Below are 16,399 nucleotides of genomic sequence, written 5' to 3'. Positions count from 1 at the left end.
GCTTCACCCAGAAGACCATCGAGTCCAAGCAGACTTCCATTGCCTAGGAGACCTCCTTTTCCGAGAAGCCCTGTGCCAAGCAGACCTGTCTCTCCAAGAAGGCTGTTATTGCCAAGGAGGCCATTGCCAACGAGACCATTGTTGAGGAGACCATTGCCAAGTCCCTCCCCACCAAGGAGGCCTGTTGCAAGGCCTTTCCCACCAAGGATTCCAGTGCCAACTCCCTCTCCACCAAGGATTCCTGTGGCCAGTCCTTCTCCACCAAGGAGTCCTGTGCCGAGTCCTTCACCAAGGAGTCCTGCTCCGAGGCCTTTCCCACCAAGGATGCCTGTGCCAAGCAGCCCATTGCTGCCAGGCTGTCCTCCTGCAACAGACAGAACTTCCTTACTATCCTGTCCTTTACCACCCAGATACCCTCCTCAAAGCTGCTTTTACTGCTCTGCCTAGGGTTAGGGTTCTGAAAACCACAAAGCCCCAAGCTCCAGGCACACTGCAGCTGCAAAAGGCATCCCAAGGGGAACACAAAACTGCCACAACATGGCTGCCTCCACGGCTTTTTCCTTGGAACCAGCCTTAGATCAAGACTGCTTCTACTGCTCTGCCTAGGGTTAGGGTCACAAACCCTCCCTTTGCCAAATTTTCTTACCTAGGAGGCCTGTGCCAAGGATTCCACCTCCACTGGGTTCAGTTCCTGCACCAATGGGAGCTCCACTTTCTGCTCCAATTGGACTTCCTTTGCCCAGGAGGCCTGTGCCAAGCAGCCCTCCTTCACCAAGGGCACCTGTGCCAAGCAACCCACTTTTTCCACCAATGAGACCAGTGCCAAGCAGACCTGCACCAAGAGAGTCCCAGTTACTGACTGGACTTCCACTCTTGGGAGGATTTCATTGACAGGGAAGGTTGGTTTGGCCACTTCAGGGTCCTCACAGGGAGCCCTGAGCACCCTTGAACAAATCTGTGTTCCTCACGGAGATGGGCCTGCCAGGAGGCAGCTCCCTGATGAGCAGAGGGACGTGCCATGAGCACAAAATGGCACAGGACTGTGCTGTGACTCTGCCCTGGAAACAAAGAACATCTCTGAACTCACCACCGCTGGGTTGTGCCGGGTTCAGCAGGTTGAGGAGGCCCTGGGAGGGGGACAGGAGGGCCCCGAGAAAGATGAGACACCAAAAGGGTGGCATGTCCTGGCACAGCACCTGTGGGAAGACTCACATCAGCCCAAACACCAGTTTCACATGGGTATTGACAGCCTGGGCTCTGGGGCAGCTCTCCATCCCTCATGTACACCGCCCTGGGCTGGCAGGGAGATTCCACCTGGGCATACAGCCTCCAGACACCATGCCCTCCATCCCAGCCCTGACCTGCAGCCCCCTTTTCCCATTCTGGCTGTGAGGGAGCAGTGGAAGCCCAATGCCACACTGCTCCAGAGTCATTGATGTCTCTACCCCTGGCCGTGCTCCCCCCATGCAGAGCTGGGTGCCTGACACTGCAGGGAAGTGAAAATGCCATTTTAAGAGAGGAAGAGGGATGGAGATGAGGGAGGAGGACCTTGTACTGAGAGAGACGGATGGCTTCCAACCACTCTGAAACGGCCCTGAAAGAGGAACACTCACAGGGGCACAGCCAAATAAAAAATGACGAGTGTCACAGCCGTGTCCTTCTGCCTGCTTTGAAGAGCACCCTGTGTTATTAAAGCTCAAAGCATGGCCAGAATCAGACTTGCTTTCCCGTGGGCAGGTTGTTTGTTTTTCTCATCTTGTTCCACTCAAGCTGTGAAAAGAGTCTGTTTTCCCTGTGTTTGATCTGCCCCCAGCCAAAAGAAAGTACCTTCAAGGACCTTCTGTTCCTGCCCGAGCTGGGCTTCTCAGGGTGACAGTGCAGGCTGGGGAGTGTTTGTTTATGCATGGAAATAAATGAGAAAATGGTCTCTCTGCAGCACTGCCAGGGGTCTCAGCTCTAGAAGCATTTTCTTGGACAGCTCATGTCCTGAACAGACACCTCAGCTTGTCCCTTCTGAGAAAAACAATGTACAGGGTGCAGATTGCAGAGGTTCAGCACTGAGAAATAACATTATTTAGGTCAGACTGAACAACTTCTTTATCTCTTCCAGATACTTTAAAAAAAACCCTCTATGACAGTTCTCGGCACAATTAAATTAGACTTTAATTCACTCGACTGTCTTTTACATTTTCCCTTTGATCAGCACGTAATGATGCACAGCTCCTGTAGCTGTGATTATTGAACAGGGGAGAAGGAGAGAGGCTCGAGCAGCTTCTATTGAAAATCGTGTCAAATAAAATCAGTGGGATTTGTTGGAGGGGCTCTGAAAGACGTGTGCAGCATTGCAAAAGGGTGCCAGAATGGATGTCAGGGCTCTTAGAAGAGCTCTTAGAGAATACGTGACCATGCAGGCACCTATCTCTGCAGTTATTAACAATATCTGCCAGGGTGCTGCTCCTCGGTCATGCACATTTCAGTGAGCCAAGCATCTTGCACATGCAAAAGGCACGTCTGGCTTTGCAGATAAACACTTATTTTACACCAGCTGAGATGAGGTCTGGAGAGCTGAAAATTGCTCTGAATTCTGGTCACCAAGATCATGAAAAAACTCCCAGTCCTTTCTGCCAGCTTAGTCATTATCACAAACTTAACAACAACGGGAATAAATGTGGAATTTAACAAGCAAGAGCTCTGCTAGCTTTAAAAATTAATTTTCATAAATGATTAAATGCTGCTACAGAAATCAAAGGAAAGCATCATTAAAATTCCTGCATTTCAAGCTGAGTTATTCTGTGCTGTAGGTCGCCTGATGGAGCTGGCACGGTGGCCACGGTCCTTCAGTGCCACTTACCTGGACCCCTTGATGTCGAGGTGGAGCTGCCCATGGCCACGGCTGCTGGCAGCTGCTTTTATATACCTGAGCTGCAGGAATGAGGAAAGCCAAGGAAAGGATGGAGCAGGGACAGCTCCCTTTTGCTGGCTCTGAAGTGTGACCCCTGCAGCAGCCTGAACACCACACCTTGCTGTGGCCAGCAACATCACCCCTCACCCTGGATTTGGTGCCCACCTGCTCTGGGGAGTGTCCCAGGGCTGGTTCAGGACAGCTCTGCACCATCAAATGGAGCAGAATGAGTCCAAGGACAGTGAGAGGTGAGCAATTACCTCCCAATGAGCTAATTGCGTACAGAAACCTCACAAATTGCAAAACAAATGAAGGAGAGCTTGGCTTTGTGGTGCACCCTCTGCTCTGAGAAAACTGCCTGTGCCCCAGAGGCAAGCAGGAGCTAGCTGTGCGTCCAAGGAAGAGCTCCACAGTTTAAAGGAGGCTTGAGAGACACCAGATAAAAGAAAACAGGGAAATAACAGGAGAAAGGAAAAGGAGCATCAAAGATGACAGGAAAATCTGATTTTGATGTTCCATGTGTGTTTCAGGGTGGATCTGGGCTGGACCAGGGCAGGACAGTCTCACAAGCAGTGACGCTGCAGCTGTCCCAGCTACTCCCTCTCACCCAGGAGAAATGGGTGCCTTTAGAGCCTTCAATTTGCAGAAGTTTCATGTGGTTCATGCAGAGTTCATGGGCATTGCTGAGTGATTTCTCCCCCTGGGCCCTAAGTGCTCGCAGGACAAAGCCCAGGGCAGGTGAGGGTGTGATGGGTGCCCAATATGACCAAGGTGCCCCACAGCTTTGGGCCCAGGCCATGAAGAGTCTGACATGTTTGGGTCTGGCACAGCATTTGCACCCCCTGAGCTGGGGGTGGCCAAAGGGGACTGCAGCCCTCCCACCTGAGGTCTGCCCCGAGCCCAGGGCTCTCACCAGAGCTGGCCACCCCCACAGGCTTGAGCACCTGCTGTGGCTGCAGAGAGGGCTGGCCTTTATTGAACCTGAGCACAAGAATGCAAAGTACACCCACACCCTTCCGAGCACCCACAAAAGAGTTGGAAACACAATGTTCCATGGAAAACACACGTGTCTTCCTCCTGCTCAAGAATGCAGGCAGGATGCAACATTTACAGGGATAACACCAAGATGCTGCTGAGCCATGTTGGGTGTAGAGAGACACTCAGGATCCTCAGGCAAGTGAGGTCAATTTTCAGCAGCCTGGGAGGAGAATGCCCTCTCCCAGCACAGCTATGGGACACAAACCAGCCCAGCACAGAGGGGAGGTCACTGCTGAACTGCTCCCCAGGTCTCAGCCCCAAACTCCATCCCCTCTATGTGCAGCCCCTGTCTCCTCAAGGTGTCCTGTGGTCAAACAAAGAGGTCAGGGCTGGGGTGGCTCCTCCAGCCTCTGACCAGGCTGCAGCCCAGGGAAACTGGGCTTTCCATCTGTGGGGAAACTGCCCTGTGGTGAGGGGAAGCACTAGAAGGAATTTCTGCATGGGCTGTTCCTTCATACACATGTTATTCAGAAGGCAGAGGGACATCACCTGGGTGGATCACCATCATCTGGGTGGATCACCATCACTTCTGCTGCAGCTATGAGCTGGATCACAGCTGTGAGCTGGATCACCTGTATTTTTCTTTAAGGTCACCACTGGTGCTGTGGGGACTGCAATTCCCATCAGCAATTCATGTGGCTCAGGGTATCCCTTGAGAATCTGGCTACACACAAAAATGAAAAGTTTCTGCTGGTGGGAGCACAAACAGTGACCAGAAGCTGCAGAGCAGATTGCCCCCTGATGCAGCAATTGCACAGTGCTGCTCTGCAGGACAGTCTGATCCTGAATTCCTGCAGCCCAGCACAGCTGTATCTCAGCTGCAGAAGTTCATCAGGAGGCCCAGCGGGAGGAGGTGGTGTCCACTGTGGGGATAGGGGTGGCATGGGGGCCCGTGGGGGTTTGGGGACAGTCTCAGGCTCCAGCCACACACCCAATGACAGTGTGGAGTCACAGGGGAAGGAAACACAGGTCCAAATGTTTGCAATATTTGCCTTTACGGTCAGCTTCACTCTCCCTCGCTGTGGAAGGGCTGCACGCACGGCCTCACCCCCGTGACACTTCCTTCTCCAAGAGTTTGTGAAACCTAAACCCTGCTGTGCTCTCCCATGACAGAGGTGAGAGCAAGGCATGAAGCCAGGAGCTCTGCCAGCTTCCACAGCCCCCTGCCCAGCTGCACATGGCTGAGGACACCTTGATGAAGCTAAGGGAAATATCCCAAGCCCCGTGCACAGATGGAAGGGGAAGATGCAGGACTCACATTCAAGTCCACCTGAAGAACTGGCCAGTTACCAGGGGAAGGCAGGACAGGTTGTAGTGGATGCTGCCCACAAATCCAGGGACACCAGTGCAGAGGGGAGAGGAAGGGATCTGTGATTCCTTGCTGGACTCTGCTGCAAATCCCCCTCCCTGCCTGAAGATTCTTTTCATCCAGAAGAGCTCTGGGCAGGGACCTCCTGTGCACCCCTGCTCCTGGCAGATCTGGGGCCAGGGTGGAGCAGAGGAGGGAAAGGTGTCTCAGTTCCAGAGGAGGGAAAGGTGTCCCAGTCCTCCCTCAGCTGGACTGGGTGACACACGGCACAAGGCAGGACAAGGACCCACTGTGTTCTCACAGTTTGGGTGTCCCAGCTGGTCACTGATGAGTCCCAGGGCAATGCTGAGCACAAGAGTTGGGGAAGGTCAGTGAGAACCCACATTCAGAGCCAGAGAAGGACACACAGCCCTGCTTGGCTCTGCCAGGCTTTCCCTGGGCACCTGGAATGGTGGCCCTGCTCTGGATCTGGCCCTGGGCACCTTCCTCAGAGAAGGGAGGAGAACCAGGAGCCCAAGGGGGATGGCTAGAAACACCCTGGGGCTTTCAGGAGGAGGAGAGATTCCATGAGTCCATAGCACAGTCCAGGACATCATCAGGAACTCCCAGCATTTGGGCAGACCTTGCATTGGGAAGGAAGGAGAAGCTTCTCCCAAGCTGGTGGAGCCATGGAATGTGTCTCCCACTGATCCCAAGGCACTGGGTGGGTGCAGCAGCCTGAGACAGTGGCTCTGCTCCTGCTCCAGGCACCAGTGATACCACAGGGAGCTGCACCACATGTTTTCACACCCATTGCTCCTTCCCAGAATGTTTTATTTTTCCGACTTACCAGATTAGGAAGAAGTCTGTTCAGGACACTTGCCAATAAATTATCCACAATTGGGAGCAGGCTGTGGAAAAATAAAGGAGCACCATGAAAACAACCTGCTGCAAAGTAAATGGGTCTTGTTAAACAATTCCCTGTGAATAGCGTGGAGCACAGACCTCCCGGAGCAAGGCAATTGCAGCAGCAGAGTGAATCGTTTCTGCTTGGATTTTGCATGAGATAACTGTAATTTGCATCCCAAAATAGCCGATGGGAAATTTATTGCTGCCTTTTATCTGCTGGTGTATAGTCTCCTCAAATGAGCAGAGAAAATCTCAGGCTGAGTGGTTCCTCCACTATGTGCTCACGTCTCAGAAGACCCCGGTGCCGTGTCCATTAAAATAAATCGCCTCTGGATGTGGCACATGGGACAGAATTGTGCCCTGGGATCTCTGGGGCAGCACAACACTCCCTGTGGCTGTGTGAGGGGTGCACAGGGACCAGCATCACTGGCCCTGTGACATGGTTAGTGTCACCTGCAGGCACGGTGGGAGGGAGGGCTGTAACAGGGAAATGCCCTGGTGCATTTGCAGGGCGTGGGTTGGGGCTGGCAGAACTTGATGGCAAGGTGGCTCATCCCAGCAGGGGACACCTCCATCACTCACCCTCTCAGGAGTCTGATTTTAATGCCACCAAACAGCCACAGCAGCAGCCCCAGCAAGAGGGGCACTGCAGGTGACAGCTCTAAGCTCACCTGGGCTCCAGCCATTCTCAGGGTTGGGGGAATCAGAGGCCAGTCAGACCAGAAATGCCAAAAGACACCGAATTTTCTCATTTATTTTCCTCTCTAAGTTACTTCCCAGTTTTATCAGAGGCTTGGCTCTTTTGCCTTGTTTTTCCTTCTGCTTCTGCCGGGCATCCAAGCGCAGCGAGCGCTGGGCTGTGCCGGAGCGTGGCTCTGCAGAGCGCAGTTCGTGCACCCTCTACGGGCAAAGGCTCCGGCACTGCCGCCTGCTCTGCCCTTCCCGGCAGCCCAGGAGCCTCCTCTGCCCTGCAAACCTGCGGCACTTCCAGAGCTGTCCCCTTTCAACAGCCTGGCCAGTTGAAATTTTAATAGCATTTAAAACAAAACTACTCCCGACGCAGTTTGGAGGGGGAGGTTTGCCCACAAGCATCGTGCCCTTCCCTGTGCAATCCCTGCCTTTCCTGGCTGATCATGGTGCTGGAATGAGGGGGTCAATCCCAAAGGGGCCTCAGTGGTCCCTGACGTCCAGAGTGGCACTGGTGACACCAACACTCAAAACTCCTTTACTTTATTCCTTCACTTTACTCCTTCACTTTACTCCTTTACAGCCCAACCTAAGCCCACCTCACCCTCAGGTGAGTTGTGTAAATTAAGGCTGAAATAGTATCAGTGACTCACACTGGCCTTTCTTATTAAAATAGCCCGGTTTTAACCTTTTAATGATAAAAATAACCAGAACCTCAAAAGGATAGCACAACAGAAAACCTCCTTAAACTTTCATGTTAAATGAATGGATTTTCAGAAAAGCGTTTTCATTTTGCTATAATGACCTATTTTCTCATAGTCACTAAATATAGTCACTAAATATAAACTGGAATTACTCACTCCATTCCTACTATTGTTGTATTTATTCCCATGTTTTTTCTTGGCTCACTGGAGTATATCATAAGGTTTGGGGGTAAAACAAAGCTCACAGTACCTTGCACCACTTTTTGAACTCCTTTTATTTACCTGACCTTATCTTGAATTTCAAGCCTGGCTTTGCTCAGCTCCTCCTAAAGTGAGACCTTATACTGGTCCATGGGCACCTCTGCTTTAACCCACACAGCAGATCTTTCTATGGTGAGGATGCTGCAGGAAAAGTGGAAAGGTGCTTGAATTTCCAAAGCTGGCCAGTGGATTGAAGGTGTAAAACACCATTTGTGAGTTTCATATATTCCACTATAAATAATGACTTGTGAACCAGGGTAAAGCATTGAGCAGCAGGTTGCTGGACAGCCAGTATCAGGCAGCACTGTTCCCAAGAGCCTAGGGCAAAAGGGAAGGAAAAGGTGTGTGAGACTCTGTGGCTGCAGCACGTGAGGCTGCACTCACCTGAAGGAAAGTGCTGGGAAATCTGTTTCTTCCACAGAAATCCCTGCTGGCACCTGCCCAGGTGCTGGCACACACAGGTTACCACAGCAGGGGGAATTTTTAAAGTTTCCAGCAAGTGCGTGGGGAGGCTTTGGAATGGTACCAAGAGATTTTTTTCTCCTTTACTGCTTGAGGAACCTCAAGGAGTGTTTCCTGAGGCTTGTCCCACCCCTCCTGCAGCTGCCAGCTCCTTACCAGCAGATGGTGTTTCCTCCAAAAAACCCCTGTGCTGGGACACCTCCACAGCCACTCCTGGCCATAATGGCACCTTTGTTCGGTGTCCTCAACACTTAATACCTTTGTGAGATCAAATGTGCTTTTTTTGACATTCCTGGTGTGTCTTACACAACAAAGGGGTAATACACACCTAAACAAATCCCCACGGAGTGTGTGCTCACGTTATCTGTGCAGAGCCTTGCACAACCAGCCCCAGCAGGCTCCATGTGGGACCTGCTGCCAGCAGGAGCTGCTCCAAAGGGCTCCAAAGGAGAGGGAGAGATCAGCAAGAGCTGTGCCACCACTGCATTGCAAACTCTCCTCTGTCCCCCACCAGTCAGGCAGGAGAGCTGGGCTGCACCAGGGCACCCACTTGCTCCCAACCCAGTGCCCCTCTGAGAGGCTGCTTCACACCTGGTGCCACAGGCTGAGCTCCAGAAATGCTCTCTCTAGGTCCCAGTTTGTCCTCTGAAGGCACAGCCTCCCCACCCATCTGTGTGCCATGTGGCACAGGGGCATGGAGCAGGTAAACAGCTGTGGGGAGCCAGAAAATCATATAAATAAATATCCAGAGAGGAAAATACTGTGACAGGGAGAGATTTTATTGAAAGAGCAATACGAGAGCAGCCTATGTGCCTAAGAGCTCTCTGCCTTCTGGCTGTGGATGTTAAAAAGGGCCACAGGAACCCCCAAACATCCAACAGCCAAGCCAGAGGCTGCTGTCTGTCCTGCTTAGGCCACAGCCACAGCACAGAGCAGCACTGGAGAGAAAGGAAGAGGGAGAGAGTGGAGCAGAGCAGGGCTTGGGGTGCATGTGATGCCTCAGAAAGGGAGCAGCAACGAGGTTCCCCCCGAGCAGGATCTTCCCAGAGTGCTCTGGCCGGAAAACTCATCCTCCTGGAAGAAGTAGAACAAAAACAACTCAGTTTTCTCATTCAGACTTTCACTAGCTTTTTGCTGTATCCCAGGTGAGGTTTTCCTGTGGAAAACCAGCAGAGGGAAACTGAGAGCAGCCCGTGGGAAATGAGGTTGGCCAGGGTGATGGGAGGCTGTGGGATCTGCATGTCTCAGCCCCAAGTGGGCACATTCCCACTCCCAGGACACAGCACAGTGGGAAAACTCAATCCTTACATCAGTGATGGCAACTTCAGCGTTCCTGAGGTTGGTGTTGAGGACGTTGGGCAGTGGCACTGACACACGGAGGGCATCTGCAAAAACAGGTGTAGGAATCTCATCACAGGGATGAAACCCGGAATGAAGGCAGCAAGGGGAGGGGGAGAGCCCCAAATCCAGCTGGATCTGAGATGAGAGGGGACCCTGACCCCCATACCTTGAACAGAAGGTACATAAACAGCTGTGAGGACCTTCTTGAGCCATTCTGCCAGCGAGGAGGCCTGCAGGGAAGAGGATGTGTCAGAGCAATGGTTATTGGGCCATGTCAGGGTGATCAGCTGAGTTCTACTCAGTTTGCTATCAAATACAAGAACTAGGAATCCTCCTTCACTGAAACACTCCCAGGACTGAGGGTGGGTATGCTCTTTGGCTAATTTCTTTTTAATTATTCCTCCCCCATTCCCAGCACCCCCAAGTGAGGAGACACACCCTAGTGTCACTGCTGTAGAGCACAGGGGATCTGCAGAGCAGAGGGAAATTGCTCTCTGGCAAGAGAAGTAGAAGGATGAAAAGTGAAGAATGAGCTTGTGGATTTCCTCTCCCACACAGAGCCTCTGGCCATTGCATCACTCACTGCAGCACCTCCACCCCATGCATGCACTTACACTGGCAGCATCAAGGCTTTGGGGGAACCGTGTCGGGTTGATGCTACAAAAGATAAAAACAAGGAACAGTTGGGGTGTGTTGGTGCAGCCTCCTCCAGGCCCTTTCTCAGTCTGGAAGTTTTCTCACCCTCATAAAGATACAGGATTGTAAAATTAGAACAGCTTTTTTACAATTCTCTCATCACGTCAACTGCGCAGTTGGTCTGAGGTTGGCGCTGGGAGGAGGCAGGAAGGCTCCAGCAGCCTTGACATCTTTACCATGTCTACATCACTGTCCCCACCAGCCCCATTTGTCCCCAGGCAGAGCCCCCCTCCCGCAGAGCTGGACTCTACCTGTCAAGAGCCAGGGAGGTTTGCAGTTTGCCATCAGAGACTGATGGGGTGATGTTCAGAACGATGTCCTGGAAATGGAACAATGAAAGAAATGAGGTTATTCCCCTGCACAGCTCCCAAGACTGAAAAGTGTATTTGTAAATTACCCATTCTGAGAAAAAACACTTGTCTGTGCCGAGGAGCCACATTTTCGTGACAGATGGCATCATGTATCTCTCTCCCCAGGGCCTGCCTTCCTGTCTTTATTTTGTGTTATTCCTGAAACATTTCACTTACACTTTGTGCTTGGTTATGAGCTTGTTTAAAGGGCTGGGCATCACCGCTTTGATGATGCAGTAAATACAAAAGCACAAACGCTGCAGGGCCAAGGGCAGGGCAAGCCAAGGGGATGGCAGCAGTGCTCCAGCCTCAGCCATGGCCCTGTTGCAGGCCTCTCATCCCCCAGGAGCTGACTCACCTCATCGACGGAGAACAGGAGCCCCTGGGGGGTCTGCAGGGCAGGGCTGGCGACGTCAATAGTGGCTCTGAGGGTGACAGTGGCCCTTCCATCCCTCACAGCCACCACTGGCTCATCCCTCACTCGGACACGCAGCTCCAGGGGCAGGGAGCCAGGGAGGGCCCGGCTGAGCTGCAGGGACAGAGGAGGTCAGGGCAGGGGTGGGGTGAGTGAGGGGCTGGAGCCAATGCAATGGAGAAGGTGACTGACCTGGGGGATGAAGGGGAAAAGGGCAGACACGGTCAGCGAGCTGCTCTGGGTGACCTGTGGGAACAGCACTGGTGTCATTGCTGCCCGGGAGGGGCTGGGCAAAGCCCACACCAGGCTCAGCTGGACCCCACAAACACAGCAGGCAAAGGTGGGCACCCAAGGGCAGGCAGGACACTGACCTGGCCTTGCAGAGGGGAATTGCTGCCCGCCAGGCTGGTGATGCTCAGGTTGAGGGCACCCTGGCCCTGGCCCTGCTCCAGCAGGGCGCTGAGGGTGTCCTGGGAGAGGCTGAGCCGGGGCCGGCGGCCGGTGGCCAGCTGCAGGCTGGCACTGAGGGGCAGCTCCTGCGTGGGGGGCATCACACCATCCCTGCCATTCTCAGACAGGAGCTGCAGGGGACAGAGCAGGGAGGGGCGTTGGTGGGGCTCAGGGCTGCACTGGGCACCCTGCCTGCCTGTGCACCTCGGGGAGAGCCTCCCATGAGGTTTGTCTGCATTAAATGAGACAGGGCTGCTCCAGGCTGCTCTGGCACAGGCAAGGGCTGCATCTGCTGCACCTTCCCCACTGAAACACTGCCACGTATCCTGATTGGAAACACACATTGCTGATATTTTATGCATGATTCTGGTCCCTGTCAATTACCAAACTTTGACAAACCACTTATAAGCAGAACATGCCTGCAAGCAGTGACTGCTGCTCCTGTATGAAATTAAACTTTTCTGATTAAAAACTATGAGAGTGCTACAATTATGCTTAATTAAGTAGCATCAAGCCACTCTTGATCATGCAACCATCAATGATTAACAGGCAAAAAATAAGCACGAGACCAGCAGTGGCAATAGCAGGGATGTGGCTGGAGCAGACTCATCAGAACCTTCCTGTGAATAGTGCCTGAAGGCAGCTGAAATGTGAGCAGCCTTTGATAAACATCCACCGTGTTCCAATGAATCAAAGTCAAAGGTTTTGGGAGCAGGGAATACAGTGGCACTTACGTTCAGATCCACCTGGATGGCATCACCACTGAGGATGGAGAAGGAGGGCAGGTCCCCCAGGGCCCCGAGGGGGAGCACCTCTGTGAACACAGGGAAGAAAGCTCTTCAGCTGCAATGGCAAGGGATTTTGCCAAATCCCACGGTCCCAGGAGTTACTGGAACCAGCAGCAGCTCCCACTCACAGCATTCCCAGCTAGAAAAGCCACTAGAAAACAATACTTTGCAGCAACAGTGTTGTTTCTAAAAGCAACCATTCCAGTGGTGGGTTTCTGCTGGAAGAGCTGGCTACCACTGCTGGGGCAGGGAAACTGAATGTTGGGTTTGAGCTGGGAGCTGTGGTTTTAGAAAATTACAAAAATATTTGTATTTACCAAATGTAAAAAACCAAACAATGCTAAGGGCAGGATGTGACAGGGAGGAGGAAAAACAGGAGGTGTCAACTTACGGTTCCTGGAGCCCAGCAGGGAGCTCAACACCTTGAGCTTGGCGTTGATGATGTTGCAGCCCTGGGGAAGCAGAGGGGAGTGAGAGGGTCCTGGGACCCGGTGCACCAGTGGGTGACATGGCACCAACACAGCCAGTGACAGGGGGCTCTGCTGGGCTGCACATGTGGGCAGGGCTGCTGCAGGCAGTGCTGGGGGGCACATCCCATCACACAGGACTCAGCATCCTGTGGGTGAGCGCCCCTCTGAGCCAGCGTGTGTCTCACGTGGGTTAGTGGCTGCTAAACCAGCGCCTGGCTCAGAAATCTGTTTGCCAGCAGAGCCTGGCTCTGGTGCTGGTGCTGCCTTTCAGCAGGAGGAGAGGCTGACCGCCCCGCTGAGCTCACAGCTGTGCAAATATCCACATCCATGGGGCAGCCTGGCCTCCTGCCTGCCCTGCCCAAAGTGCTGCCTGCCCACCCGGCTCTGTGCATGAAGGTGGCTCTGCAGACTCACCAGATCCTTCAGGGTATTGCTGAGCAGGCGTTTCAAAGGCTCTTCCAGAACTGGCACTCTGGGTCTGGTAACAGGAAAACAGGAAATGGCAGGAGACAAAGATTAATGCTGTAAAGTAAGGAGACCTCACACAAGAGAAATGTGAGGCCTTGCTTGCATTGTCCATTCTCAGTGCCCAGTGCTAGGTTCCCCACACCCAGAAATGTTCTTTACATAGCCAGAAGTTTAGAAAAAGGTCAACAGTTCCCCTCTGAGCCCGACAGCTGGATCACCTTCAAGGCACCAGGCAGAAAGCTGCTGCCATCAATGACCAACAGCACCACGGTGTCCCACTGCCACAAGAGCCATGGGGTGGCCATGGGCCACCTGCTCACACAGATGTTCCCTCACACCTGATTCCTACCTCACATGGGTGTTCATGTCAACAGTCTCGCAGTTCAGAGCGTTCTGGTGAGGCGTCCACGTGTCCCGGACCAGGATGGTCGCATCCACCTCCACCTGCTGGCAGAGTGGCTGGCCCGGCACGCTGCCCAGGGGAAGCACAGCAGGCAGCTCAGGACACTGCTGACCATCTTCTCTCCAAAGGGATGGTGCCCCCTGCCCCAAGCCATCCCCTGATGGACATGCCCTACCTGCTCTCTACCAGCAGCTGCGTCTTGAAGTCCACCTGATGCCCGAAGCCCGGCAGGGAGCGCAGACTGATTTTGGGGAGGGTGTTGTTCACAATTCTCAGTCTGGATGGTTGCAACAAGGAAAAAGGCAGTGAACAGCACATTTGCACAGCCCTGTCCCCTCAGCCCCCAGCACTGCAGCTGTGCTTTTGGGGTCCTCTTCCCCCTGGGTCATCAGGCATCCCCACCAGCCAGGGGCAGCTTGTGGGACATACAAAGCACCCTGAGATGCCAGGCAGAGTTCACTCCCAAGAGATGAACCCCCATTTATGAACCCGCCCCAGGAGAGGAGGGAGGGAGGGAGCCCTGTGCGTGCAGGCTCCAGAACAGGACCTCCTTTCCCCAGCACGGCTCAGACACACAAGGCTGCTCAGGGTCACCATCTCCCACTTGCACTCACCCAATGAGTTCTTCACCATTTTTGCCAAGAAGGCTGCCAACGAGACCGTTCCTGCCGAGGAGACCGTTCTTGCCAATGAGGAGGTCAAGGACGGTGTCAAGGAGAGTATCAACAAGGCCGTCTTTGCCAAGGAGACCATCAACAACACCACCTTTGCCAAGGATGCCACCCAGGATGCCATCTTGGTCAAGGAGACCACTAACTACACCATCCTGGCCAAGGAGACCACTGAGAAGACCATCTCCACCAAGAAGACCATTTCCACCAAGGAGACCACCAACAGCACCATTTTCTCCAAGGAGACTACCAAGGAGACCATCTCCACCAAGGAGACCACCAACAGCACCATTTTCCCCAAGGAGACTGCCTACAGGACCATTTTCACCAAGGAGACCTCCAACAAGTCCTTTTTCTCCAAGGAGACTGCCTACAGGACCATTTTCACCAAGGAGACCTCCAACAAGTCCTCTTTCTCCAAGGAGACTGCCTACAGGACCATTTTCACCAAGGAGACCTCCAACAAGTCCTCTTTCTCCAAGGAGACTGCCTACAGGACCATTTTCTCCAAGGAGACCTCCAACAAGTCCTCTTTCTCCAAGGAGACCGCCTACAGGACCATTTTCACCAAGGAGACCTCCAACAAGTCCTTTTTTTCCAAGGAGACCACCAAGCAGATTGCCACCTAGGAGACCACTTGAAGCTCTCTGGGGAACATCTTGGGCTGGTGAACCTTTAAAACCTGAAGAACAGAATCAGAGGTCACTGTGAGCTACACAAGGTGTGCCAGCCTGGCTCTTCCCTCCCCTCTCCCTCTTCACACAAAAGAGGTGGTGGCACCAGCCTCTGTAAAGTAACTGAAGTGCCATCTCCAAACTGCTTTATAAATGCAAATTACTTGCATTGCCGCTGCTGCTGGGCAGATCTGCACCAGCTTCTGATTTTCTGAGTATGATTAAGAGACAAAAAGAGCAGAACTGGCCTCAAAAGAAGGATAAATCCTGTCCCTTGCATACACTTACCATTCGTATCTGGTCTGGCAACTGCTAATGGGATTATAAATCCTTGTGAAGGGATCAGCAGGCTGTTGAGCAGGACAACAGTCCACAACACCGACATCTTCAGTCCTGATAGCTGTGGGAAGTGATTGCCATGAGTGCAGTGCTGGGAGAGCGAGCACCAGCCCATGGAGGGAGGAAAGAGAAGGGAGGGAGGAGAAAGGAGGGAGGGAGGAAGAAGGAACTGCTGTCAGGGAAGACAAAATCGGGGAGGAGGCTGCTGGCATCTCTCCTGCCTCCTCATCACATGGTGATGATGGACAGTGACTCTCCTGGTGGCTCTTTCCTGCGGACGGAACCAGAGTGTCAGCACCAGTTACTCCAAAGACCGATGGCCAGAGCGGCCAAGGGGAGAGCAAAGGGTGGTCGGGATGCTCCTGCTGTGACCCCCCCGTGCTGGTGAGCAATGGCGTGACTGAGCTGTGTGATCTGGGACTCATCCATCCCGGATGGGGATTTCTCCAAGAAACACATCCTGCATGCCACAGAAGGGGAAAACAAGACATTTCTGACAACATGATTGTCTCTAGAAGAAAAACAACAACATCTACATGAGTATAAATACATGAAATGTATCGAGCAAGGAGAGAACCTCCAGGGAGAATGTCATGATTTCTGCACAAACATCAGATTCTGAGGCTTCCATCTGCATGGAAACACCTGATAGAATTGTAAGAAAGAGAAAGTAAACTTTAACATTTCAATGTCATTGAAATATTTCTGTGGTACCTACAACTTGAAGTAGCTTATTTTCCTTTTTTAAAGAACCAAAATGAACTTCATTGCTCCAAATCTATTTAAATGTAAATAACTCATCAAAAAGGGATCAAAACAAGTGTGAGAGGTCTAATTCACCTTAGCTAGAAATCTATGGCAGATAATCGAGTTATACCAAAGATAATTGAAGTGATAATTGTTTATGAAAACCCTGAAATACCCTTTCTTCTGCAAGGACTGCAAATCCAATGAACACACAGATCTCTTCTGGAGAAACTTGCACTGAAAGGCACCATTTACTTCTGAGAGCAGGATTCAGGCAAGCAGCAGGCAAGAATAACAATTTTTGTTAAAAGGCCAACACTCCCAAAGGAACACTGA

The 16,399-nt window shown here is 52.5% G+C and overlaps 1 protein-coding gene across 1 annotated transcript; it reads right to left on the bottom strand.

The window, feature by feature from the left end:
- Positions 1-8,083: 8,083 nt before the first annotated feature.
- LOC128936155 (BPI fold-containing family B member 3-like) lies at positions 8,084-13,950 on the bottom strand. Its single transcript, XM_054274900.1, has 13 exons — positions 13,808-13,950; positions 13,579-13,701; positions 13,176-13,239; positions 12,683-12,743; positions 12,238-12,317; positions 11,425-11,634; positions 11,246-11,299; positions 10,997-11,131; positions 10,540-10,607; positions 10,207-10,249; positions 9,759-9,822; positions 9,560-9,636; positions 8,084-8,107 (listed from the first exon to the last, which is right to left on the bottom strand). The coding sequence occupies exons 1-13, from the start codon at positions 13,948-13,950 to the stop codon at positions 8,084-8,086; spliced, it is 1,146 nt and encodes a 381-aa protein (XP_054130875.1).
- Positions 13,951-16,399: the final 2,449 nt, after the last annotated feature.

Source organism: Melozone crissalis, unplaced genomic scaffold, assembly GCF_028551555.1.
Source record: "Melozone crissalis strain CALT ecotype California unplaced genomic scaffold, PUWL_Pcris_2 ptg000017l_1, whole genome shotgun sequence".
NCBI classification, from domain to species: Eukaryota; Metazoa; Chordata; class Aves; order Passeriformes; family Passerellidae; genus Melozone; species Melozone crissalis.
This window is presented reverse-complemented; position numbering and strand designations above follow the sequence as displayed.